The 27583-nt window shown below is 41.4% G+C and overlaps 2 protein-coding genes across 4 annotated transcripts; one reads left to right on the top strand and one right to left on the bottom strand.

Moving 5' to 3' along the window:
* Window positions 1–216: 216 nt before the first annotated feature.
* On the top strand, window positions 217–19784 carry LIPT1 (lipoyltransferase 1). 2 transcript variants are annotated; one of them, XM_032226413.1, is made up of 3 exons: window positions 217–798; window positions 16507–16775; window positions 17937–19784. In XM_032226413.1, exon 3 carries the CDS (start codon window positions 18149–18151, stop codon window positions 19265–19267), a length of 1119 nt encoding a protein of 372 aa, XP_032082304.1. In that variant the 5' UTR covers window positions 217–798; window positions 16507–16775; window positions 17937–18148; the 3' UTR covers window positions 19268–19784. The 2 variants fall into 2 exon arrangements, with proteins under 2 accessions (XP_032082304.1, XP_032082303.1); XM_032226412.1 differs by lacking the exon at window positions 217–798 and having other exon boundaries at window positions 16325–16775.
* Window positions 16834–27577, bottom strand: MITD1 (microtubule interacting and trafficking domain containing 1). 2 transcript variants are annotated; one of them, XM_032226414.1, is made up of 8 exons: window positions 27190–27550; window positions 24739–24840; window positions 24514–24650; window positions 24347–24433; window positions 22938–23053; window positions 21456–21516; window positions 21255–21377; window positions 16834–16932 (listed from the first exon to the last, which is right to left on the bottom strand). In XM_032226414.1, exons 1-7 carry the CDS (start codon window positions 27308–27310, stop codon window positions 21255–21257), a joined length of 747 nt encoding a protein of 248 aa, XP_032082305.1. In that variant the 5' UTR covers window positions 27311–27550; the 3' UTR covers window positions 16834–16932. The 2 variants fall into 2 exon arrangements, with proteins under 2 accessions (XP_032082305.1, XP_032082306.1); XM_032226415.1 differs by lacking the exon at window positions 16834–16932 and having other exon boundaries at window positions 20415–21377; window positions 27190–27321; window positions 27492–27577.
* Between the last annotated feature and the right edge of the window lie 6 nt (window positions 27578–27583).

A 27583-nucleotide genomic window follows, 5' to 3' on the forward strand; every position in this document is an offset into this window, starting at 1 on the left:
GGCGCCCAGTCGGATGTGCATTCCTTGGTGAATTGTTAACAGCCTTGGATGGGTGGAAGGTCCTGGCGGCAGAGATCAGTGATTATGATTATTTCTATTATATACACAACAATGGCAGCGCAGGTGCCAGTTATTTAGCTAGGTTGGCCTTTATGCTCATCGAGTTCTTCCCAAGGACCTAGATTTTAATTTTATTTTAATTTACGATATTATTAACGAAGTTACCAAGACCGTGGTGGCCATTTGAAAATATGCTGAGTACTTAGGAAAGAGAAACTAAGAACGATTAATGGGATGACTAGAATGGCTAAAGGCGAGAGAAACAAACGAGTACTCTTCCTATTTCCCCCACAATAACAACGTGAAGTAGGTTGATATGAGAAAGCGGGAGTGTACACATCTGCCTAAAAACCAATGGGTGTTGAAATGGAAGTACCCATCTTAGAGAAAGGAATGACTTGCTAATATTGAGCAATTGTAACTGACAACATTTGGGAATGTTCCAAAGAAGACATTTACTTTCATTTGCTAAAAAATATGGAGTGCTGGTTTGAATTAGAAGACTCTCCATAGTTGGTTGAAGGGAGGAATGGGAAGGAGGTAGGCTTACTTAAAAGTATGTTTTAGCAGAGAGAATTTGTAACCAGGAGATTGCTTGGCAAACCACCAACCAATAGGAATCTACCTAGAAGAAACAAGCTCATTGGGGACTTTGTTACTGGCGCCAATCCCTTCAAAAATAAAGTGGAAATGAAAGAGGGGCAGCATTTGCTAGCAGTTCCAGGATGCTTATCGCAGGTTTGTAATGAGCACTCTTTTTAAGAATATTTCTAGATGAAAAGAGGAAGTGGAGTGATTAAATGCCATCTATGTAGCAATCTGGGTTGTTTCCCCTCTATAGATATAGAAATTTAAAATAATATCCCATCTGGTAATCCTAACATGGCTTCCAGTCATATTACAATTTATTGCCTCAAACTGAGATATTGTGTGGGTGGTGACAAAAAAACGGACTCCTTAATTTGTGTTCTATATTAAGTGATACATTAAAGTTATGTTTATTAAACATTTTATATGATAAATTTGTAATTATATGCAATTATACATTGTTTTACATGGTAAAATTCAGTGAGTGGAATCTCTTGAATAGCTTGGTATGCACATTGATCAACATTTAGCAAACTTCTGTTTATGTAATATAGATCATCATCTGTCCTTAATCAAGCCACGGTTTCTGAGCTGATTTATACTTGTACATATGTATAAACATAAAAGACACCAGTAAATTAGCATGTGTGCAAACTTAAGCTTTTCATGTTCTCAAGTATAGATAACCAAACGTGAAATTAGACATTTAGTTTATTGATGATGTATTAATTTCTGTGTGTTTGTGCCAGGGAAGACAAGTATACAAACCCAAGACTTATTCTGATATTGATAAACCATAATTTGGCTTAGGAGAGGAACGTTTTCTAGTTCACTAATCTCAGCAAACAAGTCAGAAAGAGTATGGGTGTAGTGAAATCTGTTGGAAAGAAGAGACTTTATATATCATAATGCATAAATGTCTTAGAAAATAAATTATTCTGGGTGATAATTAGAGCAAAATTAATGTATTTTTATTTTAAAAGAAAAGAGACTTTAATTTTTATTTTTATTTTTTATTTTTAAAATTTGTTTTTTTTTTTTAATTTCAATTTAAAACAAATACACATCTTTCTTTACATGTTATAGAAAATGTATCAGTCAGTCACAAATAAACTTTGGTACATCTCCCAGTCAACAAACATAACTCATATTAACTCAAGTATTTTAACTCAGATATTCATACATATCACCATCGTCATATATCATTTTCATTTGACTGTAATATTATTTAAAAATATTGATAATAATAATAATCTTAAACAATACATGCCCACACCAGTGGGAAAAGAAAAAATCAAAACAAAAAACAAAAACAAAAAAGACAAAAAGAACAAAAAACAAGGCAGGGAGGAAAAAAGACAAAAAACACAGGTATATATTATATAAAAAAAGTATCAGCTGGTTACAATATGTTTTGGTGCATCTCTTCCATTAATTCATATTAATTCAAATATCTTAACTCAAATGTTTACCATATTGACATCATTATACCTCCACTTCTAGTTAACTACAGTTATTTAAACATCCTTCAACCTTAACTATGCCAAAGAGTTAATCCATAACCACATGCTGACATTTCATTTACTTCTTTGTAAAGTCCCCTATTGACATCAAATCCTCATATCCTATTTTAGCTGAACATCTATAATATTTAATACCAAGAATTCCATCTTCCATGCAATATAATTTATTATCATTCTCCCTTCTTTATGTAGTTGTATCGTATATCATAACATTTTCCCCATGTTAATTAACATTTAACTGTATATATTTTATTTTATTTTTTAGTAGTGATAATTATTGTGATTAATAACCTTTATGTGTAGCCCAAAAGTATTTCCAACCTTCCTTTCTCATATCCAATTATTATTTATCATATCAACTCCACATTATATACATTACTATCAATATCAATTATTATTCAGCTATATCTATTACAAATAAGAGTAATTAGATTTAGCTAATTTAAGGTGTATTCTTCCATCTGTCAGCCTATGTCTCTCCAATAGCAAAACCTTCTCAGTCCTATTGCCATTCGTTGAATAGATTTACCAAATGTTTTTATAAGCAAGTCCAAACAGGGATATCTTCGCACCTTTTTGCTCAGAATGTCACTGATGAGATAATAATGTTGTCCCAGGCTTGTAAAACTTTTCAAATTGACTTTAATTCTCAAGGGTGGAATTTTCATTTCTCCTGCGCTCTGTCCTCTTAAAATGAATCTCTTTATAGCTCCCCACTTTCCAGCATGGCATTCCTTTCTTCCTGTGAGATAGACCAGACGTCATTTCTCACATTTTTCATTTGTATTTCAGGAACATTCAAACATTCAACGTTCTCACCTTTTCCTTCATATTTTAAAGTCAAATAATCCATTTTTTTTTTTTCAAATCTTTGAAATGAATCAAACAACTTTCAAAATGCGGAAAGAAGAATTTGAAGTGAGCCCTTAGGAATAATTCGACGCCATGTTGTGTCGTAGTTAGAGACTCTAAGGTATTTGCAAGTAAAAACACGCTGGAAGCTGTGCGATCTTATCTGATCTTAGACCAGTGATGGGCAACCTTTTTGGCGTGGTGTGTCAAAATCGGCAAAAAATCGAGCATAACTCGCGTTGTGTGTCACTTCGACAAAAACATAATTTTGCGCAATTTATAGTTTAAACTACTTCCCTGCTGTGGTGCGGTCGTAACCGACAGTCCCAGAAGTAGACTCTCTGTGCCGGCCTGACTGAGAGAGGCGCGCACTGTTCCCCGCGCTCCTCTCCTTCGGGTCCTCCCTCGCCGTGCTGATGACGTGTGTGCGCACGGCACGCACGCCTTACCAGCAGCCCCTGCGCTCAGAAAGGGGCGGCGGCGATACAGTAAGTGAGTGTGGGCGGGGGAGATCACACGTCCCGCCCCCCCCCCCCGTTCCTCCAGCACAGATTCTTTCATCCTCGGCGGCCGTGCAGGAGCCGAGGATGAATCGCATGAAATCCTGTGCGTGTCACCCCAAATGGCTACGCGTGTCAGCACTGACACGTGTGTCATAGGTTCGCCATCACTGTCTTAGACCAACACAGCCAAGCAATAAAAGTGTCAGATCGTGAAGGGCTAATTAGTAGAAGGTTAGCTTTACAACCCACTTAGAAAGAGTCAGGGGGGGGGGATGTCGAAGAATTCCTTGAAGCGTTTAAGAAATAGAGTAACCACCGACCATAAATCCATTAAAAAAAAGACCAATTCGCCGCTAAGTTCTTCTGTTCTTTGGTTTCAGTTAGCTTAGATTTTAGTGCGGACCGTCTCTCTTTGAATAATAAAATCAGCTTACCAGATGAAATCACTTCTACCATTCTTAGGGGCAACCTGCAGTTCTCCAGTGCACTGCTCAGAGAGCCCAAATGCTGGGTTAACACAGCCTATCTGCCCTTGGACTGAGTGATGTTTTTCTTGACCACGCCTCCCTTTGCCTGCACATGCTCAATTCGAAAACTCAGTCCGCCCGAGTTAGAGCTGTTTTGGGAGAGCTCCAGTCTAAGAGCAGAAAGGCTGGAAAAAGTTTCCCAATTTGGACCACGTTTAAATTCTCAGATAGAGGAAATCACGCTTCTACATCAGGTCTGTCTATTTGCCTCCAGTGAGGCTTCCCTCGCTTTAAGAGAAGGGCTGCCGGGTCTTCCCTGCTGTTGCTAATTGCAAGCACTGCAGGGGGTTGAAAAGGCTTTGCACAGTGGGGGCTGGCTAGCAAGGGAGCATTAGTGGATAAACCAAGTTCCCTGTTGGAACAGGGGCGTCCCAGGGGGAGGAAAAGTCCAGCAAGGCTCTGAGAAGGCTCTAAAGCAGGTGAGCCGGATTGCTAGGATTCCCTCGCCTGCTCCATTTTGCCCGGCAACAGCAGTGACGGCTGGAGCCTTCGCGCGCCTTTCAGGGCTGGAAAGAGCGGGAAGCGGCTGCGTGCGCACCCCCCGCCATTTTGGATCGCTCCGACTCACTGGGCAGAGCGGCAGAGCTCGGAGCGTGCGAGGAACAAGGCAGCAAGAAGAGCCCAGCCAGCCAACGGAGCCTCAGCGAGCCCTCAACGACTGCAGAACGCCGCGGGGAGGCTGGGGGCTAGTCTGGGAAGCCAGCTAGTCTCTCCCTCCGGAAAATAAGCTAAGTCTCGGGGAACCGAGGGCGGTGGGAGGAAGGAAATCCGACCCCAAGGCGGCCCTTCCCTCCTGGAGATTCTGCCAGCGCTTTTGGACTGCAAAGGCCAGCGCGTGCCCATCCCAACTCCAGCTATCTTCCAGGCCTCGTGGGGACCTGAAATGGCTGAGGAATGCAGGGAGGCCTTAGGGGATCAGGTGGGGCCCTCCAGCAAGCGCTGCAAGCTGGATCCCTCTGTAAATAAAGGCAAAGGGCACAAAGGCTCACTTGAAAGGTCTTCTCCAAGAGCCACAGTGGATCCCAGGGAGGTTTCAAGGCCCCTTCAGCCAGAACCTAGCCCAGACCGTCGCAGCAGGGAGTCAGCTTCCCCTGATCGTGAGGCCCATCCCCCGGGGACAGTGAATTCTTGTCTGGGATAACTATGCATCCAGGGATCCATCTCCTGAAGCATCTTGGGGGTACCCCGACTCCCCTAGCTCCTCCATCGGAGAGGAACGAGATTCTGTCCAGATTCCCCTTTGGGAAGGGTGGATCCAGCTCAGGCAGGCCTAGCCGTCGCAGGCCCAGTAAGCAAAAGAAAAAAAGGGGAAAAAGTCCTGCTCTTTCGGATGAAATGAGGGAGGTAATTGCCTTAGCCATCTCCCAAGGGATAGCTGAAGGCATTAAGCGCAAGGGCTCTCGCAAGGCAAGGCCCCAAAGGAGAAACGCAAACCTAGGGCCTCCACCTCTAAGGAGCCTGTATCCTCTCCATCTTCAAGCCCCTCTCACTCTGGGTTATCAAGTTCTGAGCAGGAAGAAGGGGAGATTTTCGCCCTTTCCGAAGACGAAAACCCCACCCCTGACAAGCCAAAATTCTCTGGCCTGTTTCAACCGTCATTATTCAAGTCTATCTTGCACAAAGCCATGACGGCCACAGAGTTAGGCCCCACTTCCAGACCTGAGGCCTCTCAGGCTTCCACTTCCAAGGATCTTAAGCATGGGTTGTTCAAAGAGACAGTAGAAACTCCCGAGGTTATTCCTGTGCCAGACCTATTTATGGACGCGGTACAGCGCCAGTGGCTACAGCCGGGCACCCCTGACCAACCCCAGTGGGGGGGATAGAACTCTATATGCAGTAGAAGATAAAATGGAGGAAATCCTCAAATTCCCAGAAGTAGATGCCCCAGTCGTGTCTCTGACTTCCAATTCCAACCTGCCAGCTGAGCTCCTAGAGGGACTTAAGGCAGAAGATAAGAGGTCGGAAAAGGCATGTCAGAAAACACAAATGGCGTCTGCCTGGGCCATCAAGGCATCCACCTCTGCCTCCTTTTTTATTAGGGCCACCCTATTCTGGCTGCGCCAACTCAGGTCCAGACCCCCGCCCAGGAAATCTAGGTGGCGCCATGAGCTAACCAAGATTATTACCGCTGTCGAGTATTCGGCGGATGCCACCTTGACAGCAGCAAAATTCTCTTCCAGAGCTCTAGCTTCCAATATCACCTCCCGCCGCCTCCTATGGCTCAGGCACTGGCAGGCCGAAATGAAGGCTAAATGGAAGCTGGCATCGGCCCCATTTAAAGGGGGCTTTCTGTTTGGAGAGGCCCTGGACAAGTTTGTCACCGAACCAAGGACAAACGCAAGATCCTTCCGGCAACCTTTAAAAGGGGTGACCGGAAAGGGGCGGGGTCCTTTCGTAAGAGACCCTACAGGAGCCAGGAAACAGGGCAATCTTCTCACCCTTCCTCCTATCAGAGGCCCTTTCAGGCAGGGGGGATAGGCACCAAGACAGATCCTCGGGGCTCGTGCCAACCAATCCCAGTCTTCCTTTCGGAGACCATTCCGAGGAGGAGGAAACAACAGTGGTGGATCCCGGCCCTTTCATAAGGGAAGTGACGGTCACAGGGATCCCCCCATCGGGGGTCGGCTACGGCTGTACGCCGACAGGTGGAGGAGATAACATCGGACAAGTGGGTCCTCAACACCATTCTCAAGGGCCTTCTCCTGGACTTCCTATCCTTTCCCCAAAGAAAGTTTATCCACTGCCCTACCCCCAGGAACCCAGAAAAGAGGGAACGCATGAGGGCAGAAATCTGCCATCTCCTAGAGATAGAGGCGATAGAGCCAGTCCCCAGGGATCAGCAGGGGAGGGGCTTCTATTCGATCCTCTTCCTAGTGCCCAAAAGTTCAGGGGGGTGGAGAGCCATCTTGGACCTCAAGAGCCTAAATCAGCATCTGGCTTACAAGAGGTTCAAGATGCAGTCACTCCACTCCATCCTGGGCTGTGTGAGGGAGGGGGACCTATTGACATCAATAGATCTCAAAGAGGCCTACCTGCATGTCCCCATCCATGTGGCCCACAGGCGGTTCCTGAGGTTCTACGCGGAAGGGAAGCATTTCCAGTACAGGGCTCTTCCCTTCGGGCTATCATCTGCGCCCAGAACATTCACCAAAATTCTGGCAGTGCTAGCGGCTCATCTCCGCAACCATCCGGTTCGTCTGGAATGTTATTTAGACGACATAATCATTCACTCTCTCACCACCAAGCAGGCACACCGCGATGTTTCTCTAACTGTGCAGACCCTGCAGTACCATGGCTTCTCTGTCAACATGGAGAAGAGCCAGTTCCGACCATCCACCTGTATACAGCACCTGGGTGCGGTCATCAACTCCACCTCCTGCCAGGTATTTCTTTCGCCAGACCGGCTGTCGAACCTGAGACGCAGAGTGAAGCACTGCAGCCTTGCCAGGTCGGTACCCATCATTCAGCTGTCCCAGCTCCTAGGGATAATGATCTCGTGCCTGGGGGTGGTTCCCTGGGCTCGCCTTCACGCCAGGGAGCTGCAGTGGTTTCTGCTGCCAGTGCAGAGGGCCAGGAACAGCAACTCACTCAGGCGGGTTCAGCTCCCACGAAAGGTGATCCGGTCTCTGGCATGGTGGAGGTCCAAGGCAGTCAGGAAGGGCTGCCTGTTCAAGGAGCCGGAGAGACTAGTTGTCACCACGGATGCCAGCCTCCTGGGGTGGGGCGCCCACTGTCAGGGCCACCTAGCCCAAGGCCGATGGACTCAGAGGAGGCCGCCCACAGCATCAATTGGCTGGAACTGAGGGCAGCTCGCCTAGCGCTGAGAAAGTTCGCATCTCTAGTAAGAGGGGCTCATGTACTGTTGATGACAGACAATGTGGCGACAAAAGCGCACATAAACCGGCAAGGGGGCACTCGATCAAAGGCCCTCATGCTCGAGGCAGAAGCGCTGGGCAGGTGGGCGGAACGTCATCTGGCTTCTCTCAGTGCAGATCACATCTCCGGCGTAAGCAACCGGGAAGCAGACTGGCTGAGCCGCCAACGCATCGACCACTCGGAGTGGCGCCTGCACCCGGACCTGTTCCAGCAGATCGTGAGGAGGTTCGGCAAGCCACAGGTAGACCTGTTTGCCACACACAACAACACACAGCTCCCACGCTTCTTCAGTCGCTACCACTCGCCCCAGGCGGAGGGAACAAATGCTCTGAGGTCAGCGTGGCCTCAGGGACTTCTGTATGCCTTCCCTCCACTTCCGCTCATCCCTCAAGTGGTGAACAAGCTCCTGACCGAAAAGGCAGACCTCATTCTGGTGGCTCCCTTCTGGCCCAGAAGGCCCTGGTACGCAGACCTGGTCAGCCTCTCAGTTCAAAGACCTTGGAGAATCCCCCGGGACAAGATTGCCCTCAGCCAGGGGGCCATCACCCATCCGGAGCCCCAGTGGCTGCAGCTAGCCGTTTGGCACTTGAAGGGGAGCTCCTGAGAAAGCAAAAATTCTCTGACCAGGTCATTCGAACAATTCAAGCATCCAGGAAGCCCTCTACGACTAGAATCTACGATGCCACCTGGGCCGCCTTCTCACGGTGGTGCAAGACTAGGAGCATAGAGGCCTCCTCAGCCTCGATCCCCCAGACCCTAGACTTTTGCAAGAGGGTCTGGATAAGGGCCTTGCAGTCAGCACCCTCAGACGCCAGGTTGCAGCGTTGTCTACCATCCTGGCAAAGGGCTCCTCTCGCTCGCTGAGTCAGCTCCCCCAGATCAAGAGCTTTCTCAAGGGAGCAGCGAACATCAGCCCTCCAACTGTTCACCGGTATCCGTCATGGGATCTTCCATTTGTGCTTAAGGCCCTGACCAAAGCCCCATTTGAGCCTTTTAAAAAAGACCAGTCTGCGCTACCTCACCATCAAAACCGCTTTCCTGGTGGCCATTACATCCGCTCGCAGGGTAGCCGAGCTTGCTGCGCTCTCTGTCAGGGAGGATTTGTGCGTAGTTCACCCGGACAGAGTAATATTGAGACTTGATCCGTCATTTGCTCCGAAAATTAACTCCCTGTTTCACAGGACTCAAGAACTTATTTTGCCCAACTTCTGTCCCCATCCTTCTCACCCTAAGGAGCGTGAGTGGCACAAGCTGGACGTGAGATGGGCCGTGCGCACGTATGTAAAGAGAACAAAGGACTACCGCCGGTCAGAGGCTTTCTTTGTCTCCTTCCTCCCTGCGTCCCTGGGCCGCAAGGTCTCCTCTCACACTGTGGGACGTTGGCTACGTGCTTGCATCAAACTGGCATATGAGCACCAGGGCAAGACGGCTCCGAGACGAATCACCGCTCACTCCACCAGGAGTGCTGCAACGTCTGCAGCCTGGGCAACCCAGGCCTCTATCCTAGACATTTGTAGAGCGGCCACCTGGGCTTCCCCCACGGCCTTTATTAGAAACTATAAGATTGACACCTTTGCCTCAGCCGAAGCCTCCTTTGGCAGAAGAGTATTACAAAGAGTGGCTGAAATGCCAGAGGCTTCGGCGCTTCCCCACCCTGGGACTCAATAGCTTGGGCATGTCCCAGCATTTGGGCTCTCTGAGCAGTGCACTGGAGAAAGACCGTTGGCTTACCTGAACGGTCGTTCTCGGGGCACTGCGAAGAGAGCCCAAACCCACCCGGGTGTTAGTATTGAACGATGTGGCTGTATTGACTGTAATTGATTACAGGACGGTTCCTTCGTTTTCGAATTGAGCATGTGCAGGCAAAGGGAGGCGTGGTCAAGAAAAACATCACTCAGTCCAAGGGCAGATAGGCTGTGTTAACCCAGCATTTGGGCTCTCTTCGCAGTGCCCCGAGAACGACCGTTCAGGTAAGCCAACGGTCTTTTCAGTTAGCATACAGCTAATCCAGAAAGGAGTTGGCAGGAGGGGTTAATTCCAAGCCCCCCCAGAGACTTTGCGAACGTCTCTGAGTTCACTGGGTCTCCCCTCACCTTTCACTGTCTTCTCCGGGACAGCTGGGGTCCGATGACCAGTCCAAAATTCCTTCGGAATAGGGGAATTTCAGGAATAGCCTGAAACTCCGTCTTCTCACTGCTAAGCCCCGCCTTCTGACCAATTTTTATTTTTTTCTAATGCCAAAATATTAATTGGAATGAAATATTTTGGCATTCCTTTAATTATTATATATATCCTATATAGGGTTTATATAACAGCCTTACTGAAGAACATCCTCATTGACTTTGAATTTCAGGATAATATCTTTGTTAAAATCAAATCTTTATATTTTACCGTTTATTTATGCATAGTTGGAGCCACAGTAATGCCTTCTTCCATACAGGACAGGATTTATTCATGATGTTCCTTGGGCAGATTCTTCATAATGTTGCTTGGGCATATTGTTTGTTACAATATGTCACAAACACTAGATATACTTGATTGAATTTACTGTATGATTGTAGATGTGTACATTATTTTGTAAAATTTATCACCAATAGCAGCAATTTAACAATATAATTTTCTTAATTGCTGTCTCCTCTCCTCTTTGAGGCTGGAGGAGAAAAAGTTAATAGGAATTGCAGATCAGATCCTAGATCAGATCTTGAGGTATTTTCATATTTTATTTCTTAGATATAGCTATCTTATGCCCATCATTATGTTGAAAGTATTACCATACAATAATTGAGGATTTGTTAAATCATGCACTTACAGAACTTGAGAATAATAGCATTGGAAGGGATCGTGGAGGTCTTCTAGTCCAATTCTAGTCCAATCACCTGCTCAAGCAGGAGACCCTACCATTTCAGAAAAATAGCTGTCCAATATCTTCTTAAAAACTTCCACTGATGGAGCACGCATTACTTCTGACAACAAGCTATTCCACTGGTTAATTGTTCTCACTGTCAGAAAATTGCTTCTTAATTCTAGGTTGGTTATGTCCTTAATTTCCATCCATTGTCTTGCTTTCTGGTGCTTTGGCTTGCTGTCAGAAGTTGTCACCATCAAAACAAAATTCCTTTTCCTGCCTTCTTCTTCTTTACCTTTCTTATAGTATTTCACTATATCAAGGATCTCTTTTTCCCTTTTTTATTTTCTCCTTCTTCCTTTATTTCTTTCTTTCTTTTATTTTATAAGATAACAAAACTTAATTTATGAGCCAGACTAAACACTGCTTACTCTCCTCCTTTATTTTATCCCCTTTTCTCTATTTTTCTTCCCTTTTTTGTTATTTTTTATCTTTTCCTTTTTATCTCCTTTTTTTAACTTGCTTAGGGCAATGTACAAAAGTAAGGCTGAGCTAGTTAGTCCACTTATTATTATTAGCCAACAACAATTCTCTCCTGCCTATAACTTTTCTTTCTCCTATTTTGCAACTGCTCTGCTCTGCTTTATTTTATAAGATAACAAAACTTATCTGCCTGTCCCTGCTATCAGTTTCCACTCCTCCCCTTCCTCTTCCCACGTGTTTGCTTGTTTCCGTGCACATGCACATTGGTTTATTGATGTGTGCGCTCACGCTTGCCCACTCACTCAAAAGGAGGTTTTAACCTCCGAAGTCCCTACTGCCCACCTGGAATCCCAAAACGCCCACTAGTGGGCTGTAGGGACCAGGTTGGCGACCCATGTTCTAGATTCTTAGCATCTTAATAGAATAGAATAGAATTCAATTCAATTCTTTATTGGACAAGTATGATTGGACAAGTATGATTGGTCTTGGTGCATATGCTCCCAGTGTACATAAAAGGAAAGATAAATTCATCAAGAATCATAAGATATAACCCTTTTTTTACATTTTGGTGACCAAAAGTATCACTTGGATGCAGTATTCCAAATGTGGTCTTAACAAGGCATTATAAAGCAGTACGAACATGTCATGTGATCTTGATTCTATCCCTCTATTAATGCAGCCTAGGATTGCATTGGCTGTTTTGGCAGCTGCAGTAAACTGCTGGCTCATATTTAAGTAATTGTCCATTAAAACCCCAAGATCCCTGTCACAATTACTACTATTGGGCCAGGGTTCACCTATTCTGTATCTGTACATTTGTTTTTTCTTGCCAAAGTATAAAAACTTTTCTCTTAATTGAATTTCATTTTGTGAGAAAGGTCCCAGTGTTCAAAACTGCAAGATCCTTCTGGATCTTGAGCTTATCTTCTGGTGTATTGGCTATTCCTGCCAGCTTGGTGTCTGCAAATTTGATGAATGCCCGTTCTATTCCCTCATCTAAATTATTTATGAAGATATTGAAGAGTACTGGGCCTAAGACAGAACCTTGGAATACCCCACTTCTTACTACCCTCCAAGTAGGTGTAATTCCATTAAGGACACATTGAATGGCAGTTATGATTTATCTGAATTTTTCACATTTTTCTAACTTACAAAGAAGTAGATTGTAGTCTACTTTGTCAAATGTCTTACTGAAACCCATTATACTATGTCCACAACATTTCATTGGTCCACTAATTTAGTCACTTTTTCAAAGAATGAAATAAGATTTGTTTAGCATAATCCGTTTTGATAAACCCATATTGGCTTCTGGTTATAACTTTGCTTGTTTCTAGCTGATAGCTCATCTGTTGCTTGATTATCTCCAGAACCTTCTCAAGTATTGGTATCAAGCCAATTGGTCCAGGATCTTTGAAAGATATGGTTCAATGGTTTCAAGATCATATCTGCCAACTCCTTCAGAACTCTGGAATATAATCCATCTGGTCCTGTGATTTGAATTTGTCTAGAGTGGACAGGTGTTCTCTTGCCATTTTATTGTCTATTTTAATTTGTATTCTTAGTCTGTCTTTTATGCTTCTGTTTTTGGTAGGTTGGGCTATTTTTTTTGCATGAAAACAGAGGCGGAGAATGAATTTAACAGCTGTGCTTTCTCTTTGCTGCTTATCACTTACTTACCATCTTCTCCCATAAGTAACTAATTGTTTCTTTGACCTTTTTTTAACCCCTTTGAAACTTTTTAAAAATTATTTTTGACATTTGTTGCAAATCTTAGTTCATTTGTTTATTTTTCAGTCACATTGGGCTTTTATAATCATATTGTTCAGAGCTGCTTCTCCCTTTCATCCATGGATTCCTTCCCAAACTTCAAGTTTATTATAAATCAGTCTAAATGTTACTATTTTTAAATGTAGATTATCAAATTTAGTGGATATTTATTCAGTCCTCCAACCCAACATAGATCTCATCAACTTGTTTCAAACTTCTGATGGCTATATACTTTTAATATCTCAGAATTAATAACATGGTTTTCCATTTTTATTCATTAACAATACTCCACTCTTTGATACTCAAAATCATTGCTTTTGCCTTTCTGATCTTTGTTGTCTTAGAAATATCCCTTCTATTCTATATTTTCTAAAATTGAAATTACTTATTTGATTAATTGATTAATTGCTTGTTCTTTAGCTGACCTTGCCTTAGATTCTTCAAGTTGCTCAAGTCTCTATTATTATTATTATACAATTGTATCACAGCGGCCAGTTGTTTCGCCGGATTTGGCATTGGTTACTAGTCGGGCCCCACCCAGGGGCCCGACTAGTAACCAATTATTATTATTATTATTATTATTATTATTATTATTATTATTATTATTATTTACTACTACTACTACTACTACTACTACTACTACTACTACTACTACTACTACTACTACTGCATGGCTAATCCCTGGTGAGACTCACAGCCCCCGGGGCAGCTCAACAGCTCGAGATCTAACCAAGGATCTAACCAAGGACCTAGGAACTGCCAAGTAACGTCGAAGGATATAAGGTGTTCCAAGTAGGGTGGTTTTTTGTAGAATCAGAATGTTCAAGTCTGATAAATTTAAAATTTCCAAATAGCGAGGTAGCCTTTGGGTATTGCTCCAAGAGCTCCAATTACAATTGGGACAACACATCTTTTAATCTTTTCAGCAACGGCAACAACCCTCTGCTTCAGCTCTTAAATTACTATTGCAATCTCTTTATTCTCCAAATAATTCTTCTATTTTTATTAATTCACTGCAATTTCTTCGATTGTCATGAGCTGCCCAGATTTGTTGGGAACCAAGCAGTATACAAATTTAACTTTATTGTTATTTTATTGTAATTATTTCTCAGTCCAATAAAACTAAGCATTTTGATTACTATTACCGTATCTTTGTCCCAATATTTTGCATTAATCCAAGTTTTAATTTTCATATAGCTTTGCTAACGAATTCTTCTATCTCCATTATTTTCCATTTCATATCTGCTAACAAAGTGGACTATCTCAAATAGTTTTGACTCCCTTTGTATTTATTACATTTATATCCTACTATAATCGAAGTACCAAGATATGTAATTTAAAAGTTTATATTAAAATTTTTAATGTAAAAATAAAAGAATAGAAAATATTTTGATTCCAGCTCTATCTTCAGTTCTTTCAGTTCACTGTCCAGGTTCCCCATAATGGAGTTTTGGACACCTGTTAGCTTTAACATGTTCGTTCCATTCTTGCATGTCAATACAAGAAAAGTAAATCTCATATTTTGATATCTCTATTATGCATCTTTATGTTAGCTAATCAACCTCATGTACTCTATTGTCTGCCTTTCTTGAAATCTGCAGTGTCATTTGGCTTTTGTTTTTATGGATGTATTCCATTGTGTGGCGTACATTGTTTTGTACTTCATTTCATTGCTACAATATATTGACAATTTAGGGTATAATGTCATTCTTGAGTGATATGTAAAATGATAGCAGTATTCCAATATCTAAGGAGCTACCCCAAAGAATAGGGCATCAACCTATTCTCAAAAGCACCAGAAGGCAGGACAAGAAGCAATGGATGGAAATTAATTAAGGAGAGAAGCAACCCAGAACTAAGGAGAAATTTCTTGGCAGAACAATTAATCAATGAAACAACTTGCCTCCAAGTTGTGGATGCTCCAACACTGGAGGTTTTTAAGAAGAGATTGGATAAGCTATCTGCTTGAAATAGGGATATAGGGTCTCCTACTTAAGCAAGGAATTGAACTAGAATACCTCTAAAATCCCTTCCAACTCTGTTTTTCTGCATTTCCAATCCTGTTGATGCCAATGGGGCTGTAATTAAGTTTTACCAGGAGTATGGAGAACATGGAACTTACATTCAAAATACATTTAGCCATTCAGTAAAAGCATATATTAGAGCTAATTTAGTGAGCGGTTAAGTCATCAAGCTAGAAACTGGGAGATTGAAATCTAGTTCCGCCTTAAGCACAAACCTTGGGCTGAATTTTTTTCCCCCAGCCCTAGGAAAGAGGCAATGGGGAACCATTTCTGGGGAAAAAAACCTTGCCAAGAAACTGCAAGGGCTTGTCCAGGCAGTCTCCGAGAATAGGACACAATTAAAGGGGGAGGGGGGCATATCTACCTATTTAACTGAGTAAATTCTACTGTTGAAAGAAATGTCCTCCTGGGTTTGGCTCCAAATGGGGAAAAAGACACTGGAGACATGGAGGCTGCTGGGAAAGATGGTGGACAGGACCACATGGCTTGAGTCCTGAACAGAAAAGGTGATCACATGCTTCAATGTTGGGTGGAGAAGAAGAGAAGGAAGGGCTGAGATGCTGAAAGACCCTGGTTTTATGCCATCTCTGGCCTTTGATCTTGAGCTTGTATTCTGATTGGCTGTCAGATTCCCATGGGGCCATGCAGGGGCAATTCTCTAGGCTGTGTTTTGAATCCAGGTTTGGTTGAGTTCTCAGATGCCATGCGGTGAATGGGTGAAGGCTAGTCATGCCTTAATCCCATCACTCTGGAGCTGAAGGGGAGAATTCTATTATGTAAAAGGACTGGCTTGGACATCTTAATGGCCCATTGCCAAAGGTGGGGGGGCAGGGAGCTATTCTGTCTTTATAAAACATGTTTCTTCCTTTTCACATCCAGGGAAATGTAATATTCTGCCTTTTCAATATTTCATTTTTCTGGGAGGGCTGTGTGATAACACACTACTATACACGGTTGTATTTACTTATGAACGGTATCGTTTTATAAAATTGAGAATTTACTTTTACACTTTTCTTGCAATTTGTGTTGTAATCTGTTTAAAAAGCGAAAGCAAGTTTCTGCAATTACAACCCCAGTTCAAACCACCTGAGCATAACACATGGGAGGGAGAAAGGGGAAATCAATACACTTTCTAATTTTATCCCCAAGCGGAAGGGCTTTGATAAGAGTAACTCCAAACACGGAAGTGCTTCTTAAAGCACACTGAGAAAAATACAAAGAAGAGTAACACTACTCATCGACTTTCGAGTTCCTTTAATATCCTGGAACAGCGGATTATCGATAAAAATGACAGAAATCTGCTATAGCTTTGTAAAGTACTATGTAACCGGTCAATCTACCCCGCCCCCCGGTTCGGTTTGCAAAGGATAGGAATAACCGCATCCTCTTCAAGAGTGATCTTTAAAAAGCTGTTGTTTTGCTAGCTCTAAATCAGTTACTCTTCTTTCCGCAACACAGCAATCCCTTTTCAGGGGTCGTTCTCCTTTGCGCCAAACAAGAACGGGGAGAGAGTCTTAAGCAAACGGGATGTTTCGAGTCCAATCAATGGGATGAGAGGTTCTCTACCAACAATGGGACGAATGGTTCTCTATAACTTTGTCTCTACGTAAAAATGTGCGTATCCTTTTCTGTCTGGAAGCCAGCGTCTTGACTCTGAATCTCGCGCGCGGTTCCAACGAGGGCAAAAAGTTCCAGCAATGGCAATAGCAATCCGTCTAGAGAAGCAGGTAAATATTTCGTTTGCCCTTCTCCGAAAAACAAGGGAGGGGGGTGTCTGGCGAACGTTGCAGCTCGCAAGCATATCCTTTATACAGCTTCATGGGTCTGCAGCCCCGCTTTCTCTGGTGCCTAAACTGCGCTCCGTCGTCCCCTAGCGCAGCAGTCCTGTAAATGGGGAAAAGGCGCTTTTAGATGTCTCGATAGGATTGTTCGCCAAGAGTTTTCCGCTGACTACTGTTGCAATCACGTTATTCCTGCCTTTCGGCTTGTTTGACGAAGTTTCCCCCCACCTCCAGCCCGGTAACTGTCCATGAGACGTATTTGTACTACAGTGCCCATTATCTTCGCTCAATCTTTTCATACACTATGGATTATGGGACTTTTAAAAGAATGGAGCGGGTTAGGGAAGCAACATTTTCTATTTGGGGTTCCCTTAAGAATTCATTAGGTTGCAGCGTATCTCAACGTATCGCGACTTGTTTGTCTGCAGAGCACTCTGCAGACATAATTATCTCCAGATTTGAATGATGAACCGTAACTGTCAGGAAATAGGCTCATAGTTTCCTATATCATCCCCAAAGCAGTTGCATTAGTAACTTTTAAAAGATATTAATCTGACAATATCAGGACTGTCTTTTCAAGCCTGTATGAGCCTGATATGCTAAAGAGAAACTCCTTGGGGTCTCACACTTTTGAAAGGTGAGAACTGAAGCTGGAAGGCACTGTTTCTCAGCGGTAATGTCATTGTTGGGGAATGATCTTCCTGTAAAGATCAAACTAGCCTCCTGGGTGAGTTTCAGAAAGTTCTTAAAGTTTATTGGAGGATAAATGAGGCATCAGATTTTAGTCTTTATTTTCATGAATTTGTTGTTGAGGCTTTCAGATGCACGGCCATAAAAATATTATAAATAAATAAAACAATAAACTAAAACCTGAGCTTTTTAGAATGTTTCAGTGATGCTTACCTATTATGTCAGTTACTGTTTTATTTTTCTATTTTTTATTGTTATACTAGATATTAGTCATTTGTGCTATGATTTAGTTTATTTTTGTTGGTCATACTTTGTAGATGTTTTAATATTTTAATCCTACCGAGGATGCGGGGAGATATTTGTGTATGTACTGCTGAGACATGTTAGATATAACTTCAATAATTTTTTTCCCAATAGGTTATCGGCGATTGAACAAGGAGTATCTTACAAATTCACTGATTGAACGGTTGCAGCTACCAAAAGGAGCAATGTTTTATTAAAATAATCTAAAACTGCTTTCAGTGCTTTTGAAAAGAAAAAAGCTCACCACATTGAACCAATGGTTTGAAAGATTCTGAATAGTGCCAAAACTTTCAGTGCTTTTGATGCTTATTTTATTTCCTTAAAACATGATAATACAGTTCTCATGGAAGAAATGTTTCCCATTATATTGTGTCCTCAAAGTTCCAGCTGCTGGCTTCAAAAGCACAAAGGAAAGAGGGCTTATCCTACAGTCTGTGTCTCAGGATGTCTACCAGAATTTAGCATTAGAGGATTGGATCCATGATAACATGGATTTAGAGAAGAGGCACGTTCTTCTCCTCTGGAGAAATTCTTCTGCTGTAGTGATTGGTCGACATCAGAATCCCTGGCAGGAATGTAACCTTGGAATCATGAGGCAGAAGGGTATAAAACTTGCTCGAAGAAGAAGTGGAGGAGGTGCAGTTTACCATGACAAAGGCAACATTAATCTAACTTTTTTCACTGACAGAAAAAAATATGAAAGAATTGAAAATTTAAAACTCGTTGTTAAAGCTTTGAAGTCCCTGCGACCCCAGCTAGATGTTCATGCTACTGAGAGATATGATCTCTTGTTAAACAAAACCTTTAAAATTTCAGGAACTGCTGCGAAATTAGGAAGAACAGCTGCTTATCACCACTGCACTTTGTTATACAGTACTGATAAATTGGTTCTAACATCTGCGTTAAAGACTCCTAATAGTGGAATCCAAAGTAATGCCACACCAAGTGTGCCTGCATTAGTGAGAAATCTCTATGAAGAAGATCCCACATTAACTTGTGAAATGCTTATGGAAGCCATTGCTGGCGAATACGCTTCACATCATCACATTGAAAACCATATCCATGTTATAAATCCAGCCGATGAAACAGAATTCCCTGGGATTAACAACACAGCCATAGAACTAAAAGCCTGGAATTGGCTATATGGAAAAACACCAAAGTTCAAAATCAGCACATCCTTTAATATAGGACATGAGGAATCCAATGTTGAAATTCAGATAAGTATGGATATAAAGAATGGTAACATTGAAACTTGCCAAATAGATGTCCCTCAGAACTGGCTGCCACTGGATGTGTGTGTTGAACTCAGGAACAGCCTAATTGGCAATAGGTTTTGCCCAAATGAAAACACTGCCGTGACAACTGCTTTGCTAAGAATGTGGGCAAATTCTACATTACACAGCAAATTGCATATCTTATGTGAGAAGATAATAACATTAATGTAATTTATATGATTAGCTGGATTCTTAGATATCAGATTAGTAGTTTGCTAATACAAGATTGCCATGTATGATTTTAGAAGAGTTCAATGAATGTAAATTTAATGTTACATATAACTACTGAACAAAAATAACACTTGAATATAAAATTCCTTTTTAAGGGAAGTAGTTAATTGACATTGCAGTCGTTATCTATCTTCTCAAACTCCACTGAGTTTAATGGAACTTGGAATGCATTTAATGGAATGCAATAATAATAATAATAATAATACACTTGGGTGAGCAAAAATGTGGAGGAAAAACTATAACTAATAGCCATTTTCAAATTCAATATATTACTGGTCCAAACACCCAAATTATAGCCATATTTGAATTGACATTGAAACATTACTTCAGTTATAATCAACAAAATTTAAAAGATTATTTGTTCTCCCTGTCTTCTTTGCTGGATAAGAGTTGACTCAATGTGAAATAGGCGGCAAATAAATTAATTAATAAATAACATGTTAGCAACCTTGTGAAAGGTCATTTGGTTTCTTTTCTTTTAAATTACTTTTCACCAGTTCTTACTTCACCATTCTAGTAAGAACAGAAGATCTGTATCGGGTGAAAAGTACATTTTTTAAAAACAAGCCTTTATTCCAATAGTTTTATATTCTTACTTTTGATTAATCCAAATTTATTGACAAAAATTAAAAAATGACAAGGTATACAAATAATAACTTTAATAATACAATATTATAAAAAAACACCTATACCCAGTAACATTCAAAAGGACAAGATTTCAAGTAATGAAATTGTTTAAAATTTCCATGACATATTGGATCAGATGTTTATCATTTATTTGATTCCAAAATATCACTCTCACCTAATAATTTTATTGGAATAAAAACTGGGGTAGATTCTGAGGAGAAAAAAAAACTAATTACAACACGGCCATGTTACAAAGCAGGTTTTAGAAATGGCACATCAGGACTAGTAAAGTTCTTTAAAGAACCCATAGATGACATATGAGCTGAAAAATTGCAAGCATGTACAATATTTTGAAAGTTCAGAGGATGTGGTTCACTATTAAGCTCGCAGCAAAATACATAGCTCAGCTGGATGGCCATGGCATCTTTTTCTTCCATCCTGATTAAACATATGTGTGTGTGGTAGTGGCATGGTTTTTGTAGTTTGAAAAAAGCAAAAAGCAGGTGGACTCCATTCAAAATACATCAGCATGCTATGTGACCTAAGTGACTGCTGTGTAACTGTCCAAAAATCCTCTCCATTCAGCACCATTTAATGTTCAACGAATTTGGCAGGCACCTTTTCTCTCTATATATACAATACTTCATATAGCTTGAGGCAATTGTAGCTAGCTCTGTTTTTAGACTGCTAAATTCAAAAGTCCTTGGCTTATGACAACAATTGACTGGAATTGCTATTGCTAAGTGATGCACTCATAAAGTGGGACAGCAGTTTTGCAGGGCTACATCAAATGATCATTAAACAAGCAGCTCACATGACTGACTTCCAGCCAGTTTTCCCAGCTTTTGTTTGTGGGAAGTTGGCAGGGAATATTGGAAATCACAATCACATGACCACAGTCCCGGAAACAACATAATCCCAAGCAGGACATCAAGTAAATATCCAAATGGCAGTCATGACTGGGGACAATGCAACAGCTAAACTATGAGAAAACTATTCATTCAGTCATAACTTTGAACGAACCTGTATCTTAGGTTTATTTTAGCTATTTGTTTGAAGTAGTGACTCCAGTCATTGCATTTTTAAAATATATTCAGTAGTTGGTTTTAATTTAATTATTCTTCCAATATTTTACCTGATGTTAATTAAGGTAAGGTGATTAAGGTGATTTTCCTTTAAGCAAAATTTAACAGTCGAAGCCTCTTTTAAGGGTATCTTGAGATAAACGTATTTTTTTGCTTAAACAACAATTTATTTTATTAAAAAGCATATTAAATATACACCTTGACAAGGATTTTACCTAGGAAACAGGAGTGGTTTCAGAAGGAATCGTCTTCTTTGTGTAGTTATTGTGAAAGATGTCCACAGTAGTTTCATGACAAGGCCTCAAATCAAAATCACAATATCCAAGGCAAAAACGACCCTATAAAAAGTGTTTTTTTCTTAGCAAAAAATTCAGGAACTCTTTTTTAAAAAAGAAAACAAAAACAAAATCCCTTACCTGTGGTTTTTTAAAATAATCAAGGCCTCTTCCGATTTTAAACATCCATCCATTGTTGAATCTTTTAAATACAAAAATATAGAAATATAATATTAAAAAAATCTAAAAATGGCAAGAGTATGTTTGCAGATAATTCAGGAAAAAATATGTGTATTTAAAAGATATTTTAATTGCCCTTTAAAATTAGATTTTTTGGGGGGGAAATCTAACTTATCCTGGGCACAACTATTTTTCACAGAGGCACATAAATATATATTGAGAGAGAGAATTTTTTTTCACATGAACACTGATAGCCAAATACTATTAAAGCAGCATCCTGATAACTGTCTTTTAATCTGTCCTTGTTTTGATAGATCTGGAAACCTTTAATAATCATGTATTAGACACCCACCCACAACCACACATTTGTTAATAAAGGGCACACAAACATTTTAAATCTGTAAACCCATTTGGAATTTTGTGAGCATGTCTGGGTGCTCACAGAATACTGCCCATGGAAGGAACATTTACAAAATACATGGTTAGGGCCAGGGGTGGGTTTCTCGCCCCGTTCCAACTGGTTCGGTTGGAACGAGGCCAGTGGCGTCCTCGCGCATGCGCGCGCCGTGCGTGTGCGCGGCACGCATGCGTACTAGCGTCTGTGCGATGCTCCAGCTGCTCCTGGAGGATCGCGCAGGCGCTGTATGCATCCTGCACATGCGTGGAAGCGCAGAATTCGGCAAAACCGGGTAAGGAGTGGGCACGGGCGCACGGGGGGGGCCTTCGCCGTTCCCGGAAGTTACTTACTTCCGGGTTCGGCGACCAACCGGATCGCGGGGACCGCCGCGAACCAGTTGAAACCCACCCCTGGTTAGGGCCAACAGATGAGTTGTGTGAAACACTGCCCCGTCTGTAGATGGCAGTAAAAAGATACAGTACAGTAGCAATAGCAATAGCGGTTAGACATATACCGCTTCATAGGGCTTTCAGCCCTCTCTAAGCGGTTTACAGAGTCAGCATATTGCCCCCACAGTCTGGGTCCTCATTTTACCCACCTCGTAAGGATGGAAGGCTGAGTCAACCCTGCACCGGTGAGATTTGAACCGCCAAACTGCAGCTAACAGTCAGCTGAGGTGGCTGCAGTACTGCACTCTAACCACTGCGCCACCTCGGCTCAATATTTATAGTGCAAATCCTATTACGTACAAGAAAACAAACGTCTGCAGTTTTTTACCTGTCAAACCCCAAGATGCCCCAGTATTTCAAAATGGGTTAGGGCATTCTTGTAAATAAAGCTGAAGTTAAGGATTTATTATTTGTCTGTAAGCTCATTATGTTTTGTTTAGACTCTTTCAATTAACAGTAAGAAATGATGGAAATGTTTCTGAATACCCTGATGCCTAGACATCTATTGTCTATCCATATTTTAGAAAGCACAATATTAACTGAAATTTAGTACATTATATTTTTATTTACTATACAGTAATTTTATGTATCACCAACCTAATCTCTCGATCATGTATTGAAGAAGAATATGATATATCCAGTGTAATGCCGAAATTCCTTAGAGACTGTTGCATTTCTTCTAAAGAACCCATCTGTTGATTCTTTCCATGACCCTGTTAAGACATTTTATAATTTAAACTTGAATAGACAATTGAAACCTTTTGTCAATTCAGAATTATTTTTAATGGTTCCACCACAAAACCGCGGTAGACTAAAGCGCGCTTGACAAAAGCGCGTACGTGACGTCATCACAGCACAACGAAAACAGCACACTGTGAGCGGTAAACTTAAAATTAACGCGTAAATCTAAACCTAACCCCCCCAAACCTAACCCTAACCCTAACGCTAACCCTTAACCTAACCCTAAACCTAACCCTAACGCTTAACGTAACCCTAAACCTAACCCTAACCCTTAACCTAACCCTAACCCTTACCTTTATGTGAATCGGCTTGCTTTAATTTTATTTTAATTTTAATTTATTTTTAATTTTATTTGTCGCACTGCTGATGACGTCAGGTACACGCTTTAATTGGGCGCGCTTTAGTGGACCGCGGTTTTGACGTGTCACGATTTTTAATTACATTAATGTAGGCCATCTTAACATTATGTTTTCAACCAAAACTTACAAATTATCTAATGAAGAGAAACCTGTAGCAATTATTTTTCTGGGTAAATGATAGATGAATTGTAAGAAAACCCTGATTCCATGACACAGAAGCCATACATAAAAATGTAGAAACTGTAGGCCTCAGAGGCTGGTGGAAACGTCAGAGGAAGATTTCCCTCTGTGATTCCTGACATCTCCTACAATACAACACAGATTTTCAGAATAAATTAGTAATTTGTAAAGCACTAATACAATAGAAAGGGTAGCAAAATTGTATCTCAGCAGTAGGACATAAACTTGTATGCAAAAGATATTTAACAAAATTCTTGATATTTCCTGTAGATATTGGAAAGAAACTTTAAGAAACTGCTACAAGAAACATAAAATACTGAGCCAAAAACAGTGATTCAATATCTTCCATTTTCTTCTAATTATCAATTTAAAATTGATATTTTACTGTAAAAAAACACCTACATTTAGCTATTTTTAAAACTATTCTTCCCCAAGGCAAAACTAACTCCATTAATACAAGTATTTAATTTTAATACAAGTGATCACAATCTTTTTCACCCACAAAATGATTTTGCGATCAATTGCTTTTTGACCCAAAATGTGATAGAAATAGATTATATATAGAATAAAAATTCTTTTCTGTATTCTAATCATGGTGATTGCAATAATACTTCCATTCAGCAAATGTATTTACTCTTACTAAGTAAGAGGACATTCATGCAATCTTAAATAATTTAAGTAATTTTTATTAAAGTTTGTGATACGACTGCAGTCTTAAATACTTACTTCTTCATGAGATGTAAGAAGGTGTATAGTTTTCATTCTGCATGGTCCTTTAACGAGCATTTCACAGAATCTTAAGAAGTTGTACAACTATAGAAAATTAAACAAGATTAATTTTTCAGATGGAAAAGGGCAACATGTCTTGATTAAATGCAGCAGCGCTATCTCACCTGATGAGTTTGGCGAATGTAAGGATCCTCAACCCAAACCTCTGTAACAGTTTCATTTAGATACTCTTGGAACAGTTTTTCATAGCTGAATCCTTTGCTATTCTCTTCAATTTTTATTTGTTTGTGGCATTTCCCATCTAAACACAAGAACAATCTGTCACTAAGCAACCTACCTCATTTACAGTTAAGGCTAAATTAAAAAGATCTTCCATTATAACTTCGTACCTTCTTTTTCCTTCACAACACATTTTTTAATTCCTTCAGCTCTGTTCATGTAACTTGATATTTTGTTTCTGTAGTAAGCCTTTTTCTTCTCATCTTTTGTAGCTGCAAACAGAAGATATGAAAGAAATGGAAAATTCATTTCATTTTTTCAGGGCAGTTGAAAGTATAGGTAGTCCTCGATTTACAACAACAATAGGGCCAAAATTTCCATTGTAAGTCATTGTAGTCTTAAGTTGAGTGGGATATGATTCTACAACAAACTTCAAGCAAATCCAGCTTCAATGCTTTTTGCCATTGGCCAAAAAAGTTGCATATTGCGATAATGTGACCACAGGAAGCTGCAACTGGCTATAAATGCAAGCCAGTTGCCAAGTGCCTGATTTGCAATCGTGACTGTAGGTGTGATATGATGGTCACCACAAGTGGAAGTACAGGTCATAAGTCACTTTTTCCAAGGCCACTGAAACTTTACAGGGGTCGTCCACATATGACCATTCATTTAAAAATGGTTAGTTAAATGAATGGTCATAAGTAAAGGATACGAATGTGTTTTGAGATCTAATTAATAAAGTGATTAGTATAATTCCTAAAAATGTATAATACAAGGTTTTTCCTTCAGAGGGATATATGTTCTTAGAATCTTTGTGACATTGAATTACCATATGACTGCTCGGAGTTGCACCGCACAACCCATCCACAAAGCAGCTTTGCTCACCTAACCCAAGCTCTGCAGTGTCCCATTGTGTTGTGGAACACTGCAGAGCTCAGGTTAAGAACGAACACCATTCCATTGCTAGGCCATGAGGTATGACTGTGGATTGAATTGCAGCTACTCAGAAAATGGCAGCTCGCTCTGGAATTGCTCCGCACAGCCCAGTATGGAGCAGCTTACTTTACTCCCCTAACTTGAGCTACGGTTCTCTTTGAAAGGTAAGTACGTGATGGATGACCCTAAATGAGGAGGGCCTGGGCCCCAGAGATATGGGAAGCAGGATCAAGGCCTGCAGGGACTCTGAAGGTTAGAAAGTGGAACATGGGATACCTCAGGGTGTAGGGGAGACCCATGGCAGATCTTGTACTAGGCCTCCCCTGGGCCCCTGAAGCACCCTATGCTTCATTTAACAACCACATTGGGAAGAGTAAGGATGTAAGATTCCATCTTAATGCGAATTTTCTAAGATGATTTTACATGAGAAGAGGGAAGGGAAATCATAGATGAAGATAATAGCTGTAGTAGCCAAATAACACATGGCATTTTCAACACAATACAGATAGTCCTTCGCTTAATGTCCAATTCTTCAACTGTTCCAGGTTCCAGATGAGGGGGATCTATGACAGGTCATTGTAATTGCAGCCATTGTAGCATCCCCATGGTCTTATGAGCGCAATTCAGGCACTTGTTAATCAGTTCACAATTAAAATGTCACAGCATCCCACAGCCACATGATTAGCATTTGAGACCCTCACTGATGGCTTCCAACAAGCAGTCAGTAAAGAAACAGGCATAGACTTGCAAATGGCAATTGCATGACCTTAGGATACTGAGACCATACTAGGTTTGTCTAATGACAGTTAGTGGAAGTGCTAGAATTTCTATCACAGATAAGCACAATTACATGATGGTGTTCTTTACAATGATGTCACTTGGCAACAGTTCCTAATCTCAATTATCATTGGTAGTTTTCTTCCAGGAAAGGATGCAATTGGTATATCCTCTATGGTTGACAGAATTTTGTAGCTATTATCTCCGTTTGAGAAAACAGAAGATCAAAATGTAGAAGTATAGAAATGCCTTCCATCTCTGAAACTTGTTTCCTTAGCATTCATTCAGTTTGAAACATTCCTCATTTAGTTACTAAAATGCATTGGATCCAGAATGCGGAACTACAGAACACCATCCAGAAATTTCTGCTTAAAAATTACATCATCTGAATTTATTTGAATTAATATTATACTTTCAGTCTATTTCCCATTATATTTTATAAAATTTACAACAATAGGAGCAGACATATCCCAGACTCGGGGGCATGTCGGAATATTTCTAACGAAATCAGAATCAGGAAAGGGATCAATCCCAACACAAGCATATTACAAATTTACAATCTGAATGACTTAAACAGAGTGCAGGAAGTGACCATCTACCGAATTAGACGCTCCTAAACAAGTACAGGACAACAAATATTTTGATCAAGCCCAGTTCTATAGGTGAGGAAGGTACACCTCCTGCATTAAATCCTGCAAACTTTTAAATACTAAGCAAGGTGAACAGATCAAATGCAGGTCTTCATTCAGTGATAAAGATCCCTTACCATTAGGATTTCCGCGTTCAAATGCAATCCATCTCTGGCTATGCACAAAGCAAGCAAATTTATTTTTCTGGCTTATTGAGATCGGCGAAATGTGACACTGAACAAACCTCCTAGTTCAGGGGTGGGAAGACGAAACTCTCACCTTTCAGCACACTGAGGAGGAGATCGATCCCTTCCTGGTAGCAAATCAGCGACTCCTGAAAACGCGAAGCCGAATCCAGTTCCACCGCCCGCTTCAGCACCGCCGCCGCCGAATCCTCCATGTCAATCAGCCCTGCACAAGTCACGACACTTTTCTCTGCGGGGGGCCGGGATCTTCGCCGCCCCTGCCCCAAATGCAACAGCCCGTGCCCAACGCGGCAAACCCGCAAAAGCCAAGCCCTCCATCCGACCCGCCAAGCAAAATAGAAAAGAAGCGAGGGTGCCCCGCCCTTTTCTGCTCACGTGATTTCAAAGAACCGGAAAGTGAAAGCCTAGGAAGAAAGACCCGTAGCCAAGTCGCCGGCCCTTCTCCTCCCGGGGCTCCGGAGGAGGAG

Source organism: Thamnophis elegans, chromosome 11 (genome assembly GCF_009769535.1).
Source record: "Thamnophis elegans isolate rThaEle1 chromosome 11, rThaEle1.pri, whole genome shotgun sequence".
NCBI classification, from domain to species: domain Eukaryota; kingdom Metazoa; phylum Chordata; class Lepidosauria; order Squamata; family Colubridae; genus Thamnophis; species Thamnophis elegans.

Coding starts and splice junctions, on each gene's coding strand:
- LIPT1 (XM_032226413.1), top strand. CDS start 18,149: ATGATAATACAGTTCTCATGGAAGAAATGTTTCCCATTATATTGTGTC.
- MITD1 (XM_032226414.1), bottom strand. CDS start 27,310: ATGGAGGATTCGGCGGCGGCGGTGCTGAAGCGGGCGGTGGAACTGGAT. Junction 21,517..22,937: donor ATACATGATCGAGAGATTAG/GTTGGTGATACA, acceptor TGTATTTAAAAG/ATTCAACAATGGATGGATGT. Junction 21,378..21,455: donor ATTATTTTAAAAAACCACAG/GTAAGGGATTTT, acceptor CACTTTTTATAG/GGTCGTTTTTGCCTTGGATA.